At 43.4% G+C, this 16,513-nt stretch overlaps 1 protein-coding gene across 3 annotated transcripts in view; it reads right to left on the reverse strand.

Annotated features, from left to right (window-relative positions):
- The window catches only part of ST8SIA5 (ST8 alpha-N-acetyl-neuraminide alpha-2,8-sialyltransferase 5), a 66,443-nt gene extending 50,573 nt beyond the window's left edge, over positions 1-15,870 (reverse strand). For 2 of the 3 annotated variants that reach the window (XM_075186082.1, XM_075186079.1), the window contains exon 1: positions 15,188-15,870. In XM_075186082.1, the coding sequence (XP_075042183.1) occupies positions 15,188-15,318 (131 nt within the window). In that variant the 5' untranslated portion in view covers positions 15,319-15,870. The remainder of the gene's footprint in view (positions 1-15,187) is intronic. The other variant, XM_075186088.1, reaches the window with a different exon arrangement.
- Between the last annotated feature and the right edge of the window lie 643 nt (positions 15,871-16,513).

Below are 16,513 nucleotides of genomic sequence, written 5' to 3' on the forward strand. Positions count from 1 at the left end.
AAATATCAGATGCTGCTATCATGTCCCAATGATTTTACCCTTAAAACTGGGTGAATTTGCCTAAAATTAGGAGTGTGACATCACAAACGAGCATTTGTGCAGAGTGTTTGCTCTTTTGCATCGTCATACATTATGCTTAAAATATCTTTAAAATTTTGAGCTTAAGAGACACCTGGGAGCTGATGAAGAAGCTTTATGTGCTGGGGTCATGGTTTTGATTCTGACCAGAGCCCTATATGGGTGGAATCTATATGCTCTCCTTGTATTTGCTCCGGATTCCTCATGGAGGTCCGGTTTTCTTTCACACTAATTTAACCTGTGTGTGTATATGTGTCCACGTGACAGGGAATTTTGATTGTAAACTCAATGGGGCAGGGACTGATGCGTGTGATTAAATATTCTCTATACAGCGCTGCATAATAGGTAGGCGCTATATTAAAAAAACTGTTGATGAGTAAGTATTCGCCCTGTGCTCATGTCTCAGGGCTGGAACTAGTTCCTCATGAATTAATAGGCTGGAAATTTTATATATATTTTGTTCAGCCTACAAATAAGCTGCCACCATATAGACTATGAGTATACTGGTAGAGTATGTAGTTCCCGCACTCTGCCATCTCAGGCTCCGGGGCTTCCAGGGGGTATTTGGTTTTTTACAGACCCTTACCAAAACTGTTTAGGGTTTATTAATAATTGTAATATTCTTTGAAAATGGCAAGCTGCGTTGTTAGTTAGCACGGCTGACTTCTCCTGGGGTGATGCAATGGATACTAATTGCCAGACGGGTCTTCACATCAGCGGTGATATAGGCTAGTGTGGTAAAACACCATTCAGTACGTAACCGTAGAAGCAGTAGAGGATTACAAATGTTCCAGAGATCCCTGATGATTTAAAGACACTAATGTGGGTTTATGTGTAATATACTTTTGGACCTCTGGTATCAGCAAGGGACTAATAAAATTAAACAAAATATACTCCCAAAATGTAGTATTCACATGCACAGGGAGGGGCGTTGATAAGTCAGCCCCTATATCTGAACGTTTCTGGGATCTCGCAGTCCGATATATAACAGAGGTGAAACTGCAGCGTTTGTCACTAATGATAGGTAATGATTCTTTTACCATGTTGATGTTTGCCTGATGACATTGTGACTGTGGCAACTGGATACTTTGTATAACATTGTATCACTAAGACACAACAGCTGTAATCCTGATCCTACACGTCTGTCCTCAGGAATAAGTGATGCATTACAGTATCACAGCTCCTCTGCAATGTCACACAGAGGGGACCTCAGAGCGACTCGCCGACAGACACCAGCTCGACTTCTGCAAATTCTCTGCAATACAAATGTTCCCGATGAAATTCTCTCCAATAAGCAAGGAATGAGCCCACAAAATCCACCTATTAAATAATCACATACTGCAAAAAGAAATCTGGTATTTCCACGTGCATGCATAGGTAGGAATCATTATATGAGAAACACACAGCTCCGATCTGCCTGGTTCTTGCTATCGGAAGATGCTAAATTTTACCACTTGCAGATGCTACCCAGGGGCAAACACAGGATTTGTAGAGGGGGGTTTCTACACCACACCGCCAGTGGGCGTGACCAGCATGCATGGGGGCAAAGCTATAATTTTAGACAGTGCTTGGCTGCTCTTCAACTCTTCCTATCCCCATAATATACATGGGCAATGCTGCATGCACTACTGTTAGGTGCACCCTTCTCTCCCTTTTCAAGCAGAGTTAGGTGAAGCAGGTCCAGGGTCCAGCCACCTCAATTATACAGTGCCCCAGGCTTGGAGGGGGGTTTCCAGACACTAGGAACCCCCCCCCCCCCCTCGGTTTGCCTATGCTACCATTGTGGCCTTAAAATCCATGTACTGCCCAATAATACAGGTTCTAGCTGCCTACACAGCCGTCATCACTAGTAATCAGCACTTACACGAGATCTGTAGCTGGTGCATGTGGAATGGCAGAAAAACACGCACCTTTGAGAAGCCCAAAGCTTCAATCGGACATTGCTGCGTGCACTCAAGCTTGGCATGTCCTTACTGTACATTTACTATGTGCACACGCCCCTCTCTGCCCTGTTCTACCCCTGAAATTGTGCTCGGAGATGAATTGGACGTTGCTGCATTCACTGTCATCTAGACCAGTTCTGGGCATGCACAGGGCGATTTTACACAAAATAAGGTACAAATCTGCATTCACGTTCCATATGTCAAAGTCGAATAATTGGATGAAAGAAAGTATATTGATTAATATTGTTTTACCATGCGATTGCGATCAGTACGCCACATGTCATGGTGCAATCGCACAATAAATAACGCACGCATACACTCACACTTACACATTCACTGCCATTTATGAACAGATGTTGTTGAGTTTATAGTTAAATATCATAAGTTTATATGTACACGTTAGTGAGATCGAAGGTTCAGGTCACAGGAAACATATCATGTCTGGTATCATTCTCATCCCCTATTTATCCACAGACGTCCGGTTCAATCGCCGAAAGGATCTCACCTTGCGTATGCTAGAAATGGATTATAGGGAATAAATGATCAGAATAGTATTGTGTGTGTAATGTAAATAGACCAGTTTGAACTAGTTCTTGGCAGGAAGATTAGCATGCATCTTCTGGAGAGCTGACTCCCACCCTTGGATGGCATTGTTTGAACTGGCCAATGGCCTGCATTACACTGGACCTTCCTGAAGCCTGAACCTATGGAAACATGCCAAATCATCTGTACTGTTTTCACTGTATCACTGAGTGTATAAAAGCAGGGGCTCTGGGACCAGCATGCAGTCACTTTGACCACAGACTTCAGGACTGAATGACTGTATAGCCGGATCCAGCAGGGTGTAGCGCAGTGTATGTATCTATGTATTGCCTGTACTTATTATTTAATTGTTATTCTTTTGCTTTTGCTAATAAATCGCTTTGTGCTTTGGAACCACACAAATCGCACAGACATTGTTTATTGGTAAACGATAAAATAAGTTTAATACATAATGAATCAGACCTCTTGTGGACAGACCCTCATGAAGGGATGTGGAATTATGAGGTATGTAACAGTGTTTTCTCCATAGAGATCAGGCTCAGTAAACGTATGTGAAAGTTGCCAGATGCCGCAACATGATAAGCGCCCAGTGTCTGAAGACATCATTTCCAGGGTCAGTCTTTTATAAATGTTGTTTAACCCTCGCAGTAACATGGCACAAGAACATGACAGCCAAGAACAAATAAAACACTTGTAACGTGAATGACTTAAGTCAGCCCAAGTTATTGTACTTAATAAATAGGAGGTAACATTTAAGCATCTAGATTTTGTGGGCGTCAGTCAATGTTTCTCAGCAAGACAAATGTTAAACATAATTAGCACCTTCCCACACATCCAGCAACATTATACACAGCAGCCGGGATGTATTCACGCCAGGAAGCAGCTCGTCTCTCTGGCTAATGAGAGGATGTCCTTTTATCATTCTGATAACTTCAGCTGGGCACAATCTGGATAAAACTGTTGTATAAAATAAAGTAATGAAATGAAAACGGCATTGGAAGGAAGCGGCAGATTCTGCTCCTACAAACAGCTCCATCCAGTGACGTGTACAAGGTGCTGCAGTCAAAAGGTGATAGAAAGGATTTCCCGCGCTGTTATATGGGGAAGACTATTTAACAAATATCACAGTGTTAGGCTGGGTACACACTGACCCGATGATTGCACGAAAAACCTCCAATCAGCTGACATACGACCGTTTGGTCAGATATCGTATGAGTGTGTATAGTGACACGATGAGCTAAAGTCGTCCCAAAGTGCCGATCATCGTGTCATTTGGTTGGTCGTACTGTATAATATTTTCCGACCAATCACTGATCATGCAGTGTGTATACACTCATGCTCACGATCCCCTTAGAGGTTACAGAGTCGGGCTCTTTTCAGCCAATGCTAGCGATGAATGTCCCGGTGAATAAATGTAGAGAGCGCTGTAGAAGGAATAATTCATTTGTTCGTTCTAAGACAGAATGTTTATTTTCAGAATAACAGATGCTAACGAAATTCGTTAGGACATGTGGATAGCTATAACAAGGCGGTTTTAATCAGTGTGACAATGTGACAATAATGAATGAATATTGTGCTGTCATTCTCTGAAGACTAGAGGACCAGATGAAGAGCACAGATCTGAAGGTAAATCGTGTCAGTGTGTATGGATGAATCATCAGACTGATCGGACCTTCAGTCGTAGGTACAATCTTTTGACATAACACGTCGGTCGGAAAATTCTTCGGTGTGTACCTAGCCTTACTCGTACCACCGCAATACCTTTCTATTCTCCTCATGTCAGAACCAAATCATAAACAAAATACTTTATTCTTTATTTTTAAAATAAAAAAAATAAAATATATTCAGCGACATAAATCACATCAAAAGGTCCCTTAGGGAACAAGGGTCATAGGACCCTCTTCACCGCCAGGCTGGGCAGAGGCCCTTTTGCCCTGGGGTCTTCTGAGGCTTTCCACAGGGCACCAAATCTTCTCCCAGAGGGGGAGATGTCAGCGGGTTCAGAGGGGGTAGGAGCCTCCTCACCTCTGGGACTCGTAGCCGCTGCCCTGTCACTGGTAAAAGGCCTTAACGTGCTGGAGGTCACTGTCCAATGTGTGGTCCTGATCCTTTATCCATTTGGCTACACAGTATAGTATTGTGCCAAGGTGTCAGTTTTGTGTAAGTAAAAGCCAGTGAACCACACCCGTGTTTTTTGGCCAGCTACAGGGCTTAGCGCCCATTGATAAATCTATCCCTTAGTTCCCTTAGTTTGATCGAGGATTTCCAAATAACAAGTGTAGCCCAACAATGTCAAATCAAGGTTATATGTAGACAACAAAGGGATCAGCATTCCGGCAACTGAGATACATTGTATGTGTAACACGAGAGCTACGTGTGCACACCTGTATGTAATAACCCCAGGGGATACATGGATTGTAGCAAAATAATCGATACAATGTAACTGATAAATCTGGATAGCAATTTTAAAAGCGTCTTTAAGAGCTGAGTTCAGAGGCCCGGATACATTAATCCCTGAAGTAGGATATACAGGAAACCACATTAGATTGTAAAAACAACATGGCGACGCTGGATCTATAGTGTCGTTCTATGAAAGTATCTGCTATAAATAGAATTACAGCTCTCTAATAAAGAACACTTAACAGGCCCCTTACTACACACTTTCAGCTGATTAGTTCACTTTCCAAAAGATCAAAGAACGAATGTTACTAACCTACGACCCTTAAAACAGTAAATGGTTTTAAATCGATATGTACAAGGTTGTTTCTGGGCTTGGCTGATGAACTCTGCATTGTATATTCCATTTAAATTTTATTTATCCCCATTTCTCCATAACAGGTAGATAAGGGTTCTCTCTAAGGGTTCTCACCTGCAGAAGTATTACCAGAATATCAACACTGAAAGCCCCTGTTTCTGCTCTACGGCCCAGTTCACAGTAAAATTCAATTTGCACGAAGTTTTGCAGCAACTCCGTTCCTGTCTAAAATGAGGGTTTGATGACGGATGCGTTGTGCATGCCATGTTGCTGATGTGTGTTGGTTTAACATGTGTGTGAATGGAGTGGGTGCACTGACATAGGGATCCAGTATCCCCAAATCTGCTGCAGTTTCAAAGCTTCAACACGAACAGGAACTAAAGCTGAGAACACACTACAGAATTTTCCACCGACTTTTTATGCCGAGCGATTTTACATGCGATCGATGGTCCGATCGCTCTGTCCCTGGACTGCATACACACTAGCCTTGTTTAGGACGATAAAGGGAAGAGCGGACGTCCCTCTAGCGACTTTTTACAGCCACGTTGTCGTGAGCAATGATTGCAATTTCGTACAATTTCGTCAAACTGAAGCAACATTTGCGGGGCATGTAACGATCTACCAAAGACATAAAGGGGCAGAGCTTTCGCTATAGTTAACACCCAAAACAGCATAAAAAGAGAAGGCAACACTGTCTCTTCATTCATTCCTATTTGTGAACCTACAATGGCTACAGTAGTACAAGAACAAGCAACTGCTGTTTGCAACTGTTGTGCCACAAACCAGTAGCACCCTTTAAGTGTAATACTATTTTCTTTTCACGTGTCATATTGTATACTATACAAATTTTATATTTATTTATTTTTTACCTGCAATAAAACTGTTGCATGAACACTGTGTGGTTTATTCAGGGTATTTTACAAATATTAGTTAATAAAGGTTAATATGACTTTATAACTTTAATAGTTTATAAAGTTTATAAAGGGTAAATATGAATAGATTGCCAACACAGATGCAAAGGGTAATAACACACGTGATTTATACAAGTGTAATGGTCTGCAGCCAGACAGGTGCAATACACATCTATACAAAACACAAGTCTGTGATGTGCGGATACCGCACCACGTGGGACTGGTACAGACATCACAAATTTACATACACACCTCCCCCAGGTCGAGGAAGTATCGGAGGATTGTCGTGGATCGGTCAGAAGGTTACACACACTACACAACGGAAACGAGATTGGAACGAAAATATTGAACGGTACGACCAACCGAATGAGGCGACAATCATCCATTTGGGCAGACTTTCGACCATCGTGTCACTACACACACTGACTCGACTTTTGAACGAGCGGTCGTATGTCAGCTGGTTGAGCCGATTATTGGACGAAAACCGTGTAGTGTGTACCCAGCTTAAGGTGACATCTGATGGATAATTATGACAAGTGTCCAATTTGGTGCCACTTGGTGAGTTCTCCTCATTTAAGCTGAGCACAGACTATTGAAAATGACTTCAGATTTGTAACAATTTTACCAACAAATGAAAGTTTCGATGAGCATGTGATTCATGTGTACACACCTACACGATTTACCTTCAGATCTGTGCTCTTCATTTCTCATAATCATCTGCTGAAAAGATGGTGACTCTGTACACTGTACAGATATCTGCCTACACTGATGGTGGTGAGTGCGTACACACTGCCACATTTGCACAACATCGTTCCATTGTTGATTGTGAGTCTTAGGAAGTTTATAAAACAAAATCAACAGATACAATGGGGTATATTTACTAAACTGCGGATTTGAAAAAGTGGAGGTGTTGCCTATAGCGACCAATCAGATTCTAGCTGTCATTTATTTATTACATTCTACAAGATGATAGCTAGAATCTGATTGGTTGCTATAGGCAACACCTCCACTTTTTCAAACCCGCAGTTTAGTAAATCTAGCCCAATGTGTTTTTGTGCGATAAAACATGATCATAGGAGCATAAATACTGTTGCAATATCTGACCGAACGGACGTGAATCTTGTGATCTGCACGATAATTGCATTAGTGTGTACCCAGCTTTACAACGCATCATCAACCCCCACTTTTCTGCTACCAAGGTCTGGGGGTGGCGGAAGATAACAGGAGAATTGCTACTAAACTACTAAAAGATCATCATTTCCATTAAAAATCCCTGTTCCATCTTGTACTAGGATCTACCGTGTTCCAGCAAGTTGTTGTCTCAGACAATTGTTACTTTGTAGCAAGTGATTCTCGGGCTGTGATACATTCACTGTCACCATAAACTAATCCCTTTCAAACCGTATAAAACAGCAGTAACTCCAGCTTACACATTTTCTTGGTACAGTCTCAAGTTTTCCCACTGGGGATCTTTAACTGTTTTATTTTCCAAGAAGCCGGAATCCTGAAGGATCTGACTCACCACGATGACATGAAATAGACTCAGTGCAGCTGCGTTACTGCAAATGAGCAAAAGACTCAGAGCCTCAGTGTCTCAAGGTGTCCTGGTTATCCGTTCACAAGCAAAACATTCCTATTTCTAGATGTTCCTTCCATTCTTATTTCTTATATCTGAGGAAAGGCTGACTGCAGTGATATTACTACCAGGGAATATCCAATTCTAAAAAGCTCCCGAATCACATACACACACACACACACACACACACACATATATACTGTGCGTTTATATATATATATATATATATATATATATATATATATATATATAATGATTTTATATTTGCCAGCTTGGTCCTTTAAATAGCTGCAGGATTGAGGACAATAACCTGCAGTAAAACAAATTTGTCGTTTCTAGTTTAAATTCAAATGCAAACAAATCTGAAAATATATTGTAGCATTTGCAGTTATGATTCTTTTTAACATTAAAGAGGAAGTAGAAAATAGCATTATAGTCCCAACCGCAGACCTCCATGTTTAGAGGGGAAACGTCTCTGTTAAATCTGTCAATAAAACCTCTGCTCTGCAGCCTAAATGCTTCTGTACACCTGTCGCGTGTCTCAGCTTGGACGAGTGCGTCTACATTTCTAACGAGGAGCGTTTACGGATCAAGATGGTGGCATGGCTGGGCGGGGGCAGTTGGGCAATGTGAAGATGTTTGTAGTAACACACCAGCGGGTCTCCACTTGCGTTGCAGAAACAAAATTTCAGTTTACAGAACAATGGTCCTGATTCATTAAGGATCTTAACTTAAGAAACTTCTTATTTAAGTCTCCTGGACAAAACCATGTTACAATGCAAGGGGTGCAAATTAGTATTCTGTTTTGCACATAAGTTATATACTGACTGTTTTTTCATGTAGCACACAAATATCAACTTTAAATTTCAGTGTACAGATAAGCTATCAAGTATTTGTGTGCTACATGAAAACACAGTCAGTATTTAACTTGTGTGCAAAACAGAAAACTAATTTGCACCCCTTGCACTGTGACATGGTTTTGTCCAGGAGACTTAAATAAGAAGTTTCTTAAGTTAAGATCCTTAATGAAGCAGGCCCAAGATAATTAAAAAGAGATAAAGGGAGTGGAGCGGGTGTTCCTCCCTCCCAACTGTCCCGATTTTAGTTGGACAGTCCCAGTTTTAGGGCTCTAGGGCTCTACAGGGCTAGCAGGCCACTAGGGGGCATCCTGCCCACTTGCTGCCCATTGTGTCATGGAGGCAGAGTCAAAATGATGCGATTCGCTGCGCCCCGTCCTCTGTACTCACGCTTCGCCTCTCCTCTGGGAACTCCCGGGGGCAGAGGTAAGAACAGATAAAAAGCTTCATACACACAGAACTCTCACATGCAAGAGAAATTTCTGACGTCCACTCACTCTGATGATTTAATTAGGTCACAAATAAGGGTAAATCGAGCAGTATTGTAGGAATAATACGAAAATGTTTATTTAAAGTTTTGGCACTAAATGTATAGGAGGATGGACTTTTAAACAATTCAGCTCTTAAGATTCTTTCGCCTCCCTGAGAGGAGACCGGCTCCGGGAAGAGTCCTGGATGGACCATCACGTTACATCAGTTCTGCAGCTTAACTCACCTCCAGCTAGTTCTAGAAGTCATGTAACCGTCTGACCCTCACCCTCCCTCGATAGGTCTTTTCCCCTAATTATTGATGTTAATAGAGACTCACCTATGACATCTCGCTGTTTGCTCCCAGCTTCCAAGCCTGGGAAATGTTCATTGCTCGTGTCGAGTTGGGTGTAAGTCCTATTTTTGCTGAAGAAACACATTTTCGCACTTCCCCTATACACACACATCCTTTAGTAGATACATCGCCCACTTTCCTTACACTTAGAGAGGATCAATGGGGAAGGGAAAAGAGGTGCAAGGGTACAAGAACGGAATGGGTTGTTCACACTCGGAGGGACAAGCAACCACTAATACGCTTATTAAGAAGCATCTCTGTCGATGGTACCCAACCATAAAAAATAAAATGAGTTTTAAAACATATGTGGGATCCTCCTGGAAGGGCTTCATTTAGAAGCTCTTAATTAATCAATGTGGCATTCTCAGGCTCTGACCAATCAGGGCACAGCTCACAAGCTGCGGGATTCCCTGTTATTGTGTCACCAGCGCAGCCTGTCATAGCCGTAGTACTCAGGCCATCGCCATCCCCTTGATGCCGCATCGTATCGCATATTAATGCTGAAAGTTGTATCTCACTGCCTCCTTTAAATCTAAATATACCCAGGCACTGGGACACACACCACTCTGTACACAGTTCTATAGGTAATGGCACTGCCACCCACTCTCACACTATACACAGTTCTATAGGTAATGGCACTGCCACCCACTCTCACACTATACACAGTTCTATAGGTGATGACACTGCCACCCACTCTCACAGAGTACACAGTTCTATAGGTAATGGCACTGGGACACACACCACTCTGTACACTGTTCTATAGGTAATGGCACTGCCACCCACTCTCACACTATACACAGTTCTATAGGTGATGACACTGCCACCCACTCTCACAGAGTACACAGTTCTATAGGTAATGGCACTGGGACACACACCACTCTGTACACAGTTCTATAGGTAATGGCACTGCCACCCACTCTCACACTGTACACAGTTCTATAGGTAATGGCACTGCCACCCACTCTCACACTGTACACAGTTCTATAGGTAATGGCACTGCCACCCACTCTCACAGAGTACACTGTTCTATAGTTAATGACACTGCCACCCACTCTCACACTGTACACAGTTCTATAGGGAATGACACTGCCACCCACTCTCACACTGTACACAGTTCTATAGGTAATGGCACTGCCACCCACTCTCACATTGTACACTGTTCTATAGGTAATGACACTGCCACCCACTCTCACACTGTACACAGTTCTATAGGTAATGACACTGCCACCCACTCTCACACTGTACACAGTTCTATAGGTAATGGCACTGCCACCCACTCTCACAGAGTACACTGTTCTATAGGTAATGGCACTGCCACCCACTCTCACACTATACACAGTTCTATAGGTAATGGCACTGTCACCCACTCTCACACTATACACAGTTCTATAGGTAATGGCACTGCCACCCACTCTCACAGAGTACACTGTTCTATAGGTAATGGCACTGCCACCCACTCTCACACTATACACAGTTCTATAGGTAATGGCACTGCCACCCACTCTCACAGAGTACACTGTTCTATAGTTAATGGCACTGCCACCCACTCTCACAGAGTACACAGTTCTATAGGTAATGACACTGCCACCCACTCTCACATTGTACACGGTTCTATAGGTAATGACACTGCCACCCACTCTCACATTGTACACTGTTCTATAGGTAATTGGAACTGCCACCCACTCTCACAGAGTACACAGTTTTATAGGTGATGGTTCTGCCACCCACTCTCACAGAGTACACAATGCTATAGGTAATGGTACTGCCACCCACTTACACAGAGTACACAGTTTTATATGTGATGGTTCTGCCACCCACTCTCACAGAGTACACAGTTCTATAGGTAATGGCCCTGCCACCGACTCTCACAGAGTACACATTTCTATAGGTAATGGCACTGCCACCCACTCTCACAGAGTTCACATTTATATAGGTGATGGTTCTGCCACCCACTCTCACAGAGTACACAGTTCTATAGGTAATGGTACTGCCACCCACTCTCACACAGTACACATTTCTATAGGTAATGGCACTGCCACCCACTCTCACAGAGTACACAATGCTATAGGTAATGGTACTGACTCCCACTCTCACAGAGTACACATTTCTATAGGTAATGGCACTGCCACCCACTCTCACACTATACATAGTTCTATAGGTAATGGTACTGCCATCCACTCTCACACAGTACACATTTCTATAGGTAATGGCACTGCCACCCACTCTCACACTATACACAGTTCTATAGGTAATGGTACTGCCACCCGCTCTAACAGAGTACACATTTCTATAGGTAATGGTACTGCCACCCACTCTCACACAGTACACATTTCTATAGGTAATGGCACTGTCACCCACTCTCACAGAGTACACAGTTCTATAGGTAATGGCACTGCCACCCACTCTCACACAGTACACATTTCTATAGGTAATGGCACTGCCACCCACTCTCACAGAGTACACAGTTCTATAGGTAATGACACTGCCACCCACTCTCACAGTGTACACAGTTCTATAGGTAATGACACTGCCATCCACTCTCACAGAGTACACATTTCTATAGGTAATGGCACTGTCACCCACTCTCACACTGTACACATTTCTATAGGTAATGGCACTGCCACCCACTCTCACAGTATACACAGTTCTATAGGTAATGGCACTACCACCCACTCTCACACTGTACACTGTTCTATAGGCAATGGCACTGCCACCCACTCTCACAGTATACACAGTTCTATAGGTAATGGCACTATCACCCACTCTCACAGAGTACACTGTTCTATAGGTAATGGCACTGCCACCCACTCTCACAATATACACAGTTCTATAGGTAATGACACTACCACCCACTCTCACACTGTACACAGTTCTATAGGTAATGGCACTCCACCCACTCTCACAGTATACACAGTTCTATAGGTAATGGCACTACCACCCACTCTCACACTATACACAGTTCTATAGGTAATGGCACTGCCACCCACTCTCACAGTGTACACAGTTCTATAGGTAATGGCACTACCACCCACTCTCACACTATACACAGTTCTATAGGTAATGGCACTGCCACCCACTCTCACAGTGTACACAGTTCTATAGGTAATGGCACTGCCACCCACTCTCACAGAGTACACTGTTCTATAAGTAATGGCACTGCCACCCACTCTCACAGAGTACACAGTTCTATAGGTAATGGCACTGCCACCCACTCTCACAGAGTACACATTTCTATAGATGATAGCATTGCCACCCACTCTCAAACTGTACACAGTTCTATAGGTAATGACACTGCCACCCACTCTCACATTGTACACTGTTCTATAGGTAATGGCACTGCCACCCACTCTCAAAGTATACACAGTTCTATAGGTAATGGCACTGCCAACCACTCTCACAGAGTACACTGTTCTATAGGTAATGGCACTGCCACCCACTCTCAAACTGTACACAGTTCTATAGGTAATGACACTGCCACCCACTCTCACATTGTACACTGTTCTATAGGTAATGGCACTGCCACCCACTCTCAAAGTATACACAGTTCTATAGGTAATGACACTGCCAACCACTCTCACAGAGTACACAGTTCTATAGGTAATGACACTGCCACCCACTCTCACATTGTACACTGTTCTATAGGTAATGGCACTGCCACCCACTCTCACAGAGTACACATTTCTATGGATGATAGCATTGCCACCTACTCGCACACTGTACACAGTTCTATAGGTAATTGGAACTGCCACCCACTCTCACAGAGTACACAGTTTTATAGGTGATGGTACTGCCACCCACTTACACAGAGTACACAGTTTTATAGGTGATGGTTCTGCCACCCACTCTCACAGAGTACACAGTTCTATAGGTAATGGCACTGCCACCCACTCTCACAGAGTACCCATTTCTTTAGGTAATGGCACTGCCACCCACTCTCCCAGTATACACAGTTCTATAGGTAATGGCACTGCCACCCACTTACACAGAGTACACAGTTCTATAGGTGATGGTTCTGCCACCCACTCTCACAGAGTACACAGTTCTATAGGTAATGGCCCTGCCACCGACTCTCACAGAGTACACATTTCTATAGGTAATGGCACTGCCACCCACTCTCACAGTATACACAGTTCTATAGGTAATGGCACTGCCACCCACTTACACAGAGTACACCGTTCTATAGGTAATGGTTCTGCCACCCACTCTCACAGAGTACACAGTTCTATAGGTAATGGCACTGCCACCCACTCTCACAGAGTTCACATTTATATAGGTGATGGTTCTGCCACCCACTCTCACAGAGTACACAGTTCTATAGGTAATGGTACTGCCACCCACTCTCACACAGTACACATTTCTATAGGTAATGGCACTGCCACCCACTCTCACAGAGTACACAATGCTATAGGTAATGGTACTGACTCCCACTCTCACAGAGTACACATTTCTATAGGTAATGGCACTGCCACCCACTCTCACACTATACACAGTTCTATAGGTAATGGTACTGCCACCCGCTCTAACAGAGTACACATTTCTATAGGTAATGGTACTGCCACCCACTCTCACACAGTACACATTTCTATAGGTAATGGCACTGCCACCCACTCTCACAGAGTACACAGTTCTATAGATAATGGCACTGCCACCCACTCTCACACAGTACACATTTCTATAGGTAATGGCACTGCCACCCACTCTCACAGAGTACACAGTTCTATAGGTAATGACACTGCCACCCACTCTCACAGTGTACACAGTTCTATAGGTAATGACACTGCCACCCACTCTCACAGAGTACACATTTCTATAGGTAATGGCACTGTCACCCAATCTCACACTGCACACATTTCTATAGGTAATGACACTGCCACCCACTCTCACACTGTACACAGTTCTATAGGTAATGACACTGCCACCCACTCTCACACTATACATAGTTCTATATGTGCTGGTGCTGCTCACACCCACAATATAACACGTTTCTATAGATACTGGTACAGGCAGCTGACCTCACTATTTGCAGCATTCTATAGTCCCTGTTACCCTGACATGTACGTCAATAGATACTGGCACAGATAGCCGCCTTCACGCTGGGTCGCTGTCTATGATGGCAAGCTCTCCGGCCCACTTAGAGAAGGCAAGTGTGTAATATATCTCATTATATCTAAACAAACCACATTATGCTGTGAGTGAGAATAAAGTCAATAATCTGCAAGTGATTATTACTACTGAAAACCTTAAATCCATCATATCATTTCTATACTGCACAAATCCCTTTCCCCTTTCCCAGTGAAGTGGTGCTAATCTGGAAACTTGATTTACATCATTTCCAATACAATCACTTCACAATTACCTAATGATCATGCGTGATACATTGTTAACAACCTGTTACGTTTGCAGGACACATACATGAATACCATGAGCAGCATACATGTGACAGTCAGGCTTCCCTAACATGTGTATTTTTCATTTAACCTCTTATGAGACAGAGACAGATACTTTACCCAGCATACATAAATATTCACCATTATATTGAATGAATCACTACAAGGTTTTTTGGGGTTACTCTTAGAAAGGGGTTATTAATATGTCACCTTGCGGAATTCCACATGAATTTGATGAGGACCCTATGGAAGATGGTTAGTTGTGAAGGAAAGGGTTAATGGCCTGTGAGGGGCAACGTGCTAGGACCTCTTACCTCTTTATGTAGTTTCTGCCATACAGAATCTGTTGCAGCAAGGTCACCAGGGCGAAGGCGCAGATGAATATAAAAAATAAAGTTCTGTTACCCAGCAGGTCTCTGCTGGAGGAGGGGTCCGCGTACCCCATGACCAGAGCACCCCAAAAAGCACAGCCAGGGGGGGGCTATGGTGTCTCTTGAAGCTGTTTTATTTATTGCAGGACTGCAGGGATGATGCCCTTGTTATTCACAGTGAGAGCATGACAAGCCCCCTTGCCCAGCCCCCCTTTGCTCTACAATCCAGAGGACAAGGTACCCCATTGTGCAGCCTCAGTGGCTCTCTCTCTGCTCTGCGCCCCAGCGGCCGGTTTCCAGGGTAAAGTTTCCAAGAGCCCAGGACGTGGGTAACATGTAGAAGGAGGCTGATCTCCCCCCACTAGAGGGGTGGAATGAATGCAGATCTCCGGCTGCCCCTCTCTCCTCCCCTCTGCTTACAATGATGTGCTTCCAGGCTGATGTTCCAGATGACTGAGGAGACAACAAGCCGCTACTAGTAGGCGTGCAACCCCCCCATCCATCTACAGCATCTCAGGGAGACGTGACTGGCTCCTGTCTGCAGCTGCCTGTGCTGGGGGCTGCATTCTGCCTTCCACCCCGTCTCATCCCCGGGGCTCTCCTGACTGCACACAGCCAAGGTCATACTGTGCATCTGTCCAAGGACACAGCTCCTGCATGCTGCTGGGTGACTGCGGAATCTCCTGTCACCCACACATTGCACCTTGGTGCAATGCACGGGAGAGGGATAAAGATGGTTCCATATGCCATCATTTAATGCAACATTATTCTATTTCTAAGCTTTGGATATTGATACTTAGGTCAGTAAAACTTAAAGTTCCATGTTAGGACATATTATTATTATTATTATTATTATTATTATTATTATTATTGTAGTATTATTATTATTATTATTATTATTATTATTATTATTATTATTATTATATTATAATTATTATTATTATTATTATTATTATACATAGCAGCAACATATACTTTTGCACAAAAACAGAAAATATTATACAGATATAATAAGCAGAAGTAGGTATATAGGATATGTATTCATAGAGCTTACAATCAGTGCTGGTGCTGGGAGCTATAGCGCCCCCCCCCCCCCTGCACGTAGTTGGCACATGCACTATGAAGTCCGTTTAGCACCCTATGGCGCATCCGTCTATGCTGCGCGCCCGTACACCGGCGCTTGTTCCAATACCTGTTCTGTCATACAGAGAGCAGGGGTTCTGGATTTAAACTGTTACAACGCCTGCACCAAAAAAACCACAAATTGGC

This window comes from Mixophyes fleayi, chromosome 1, assembly GCF_038048845.1.
Source record: "Mixophyes fleayi isolate aMixFle1 chromosome 1, aMixFle1.hap1, whole genome shotgun sequence".
Taxonomy (NCBI): domain Eukaryota; kingdom Metazoa; phylum Chordata; class Amphibia; order Anura; family Limnodynastidae; genus Mixophyes; species Mixophyes fleayi.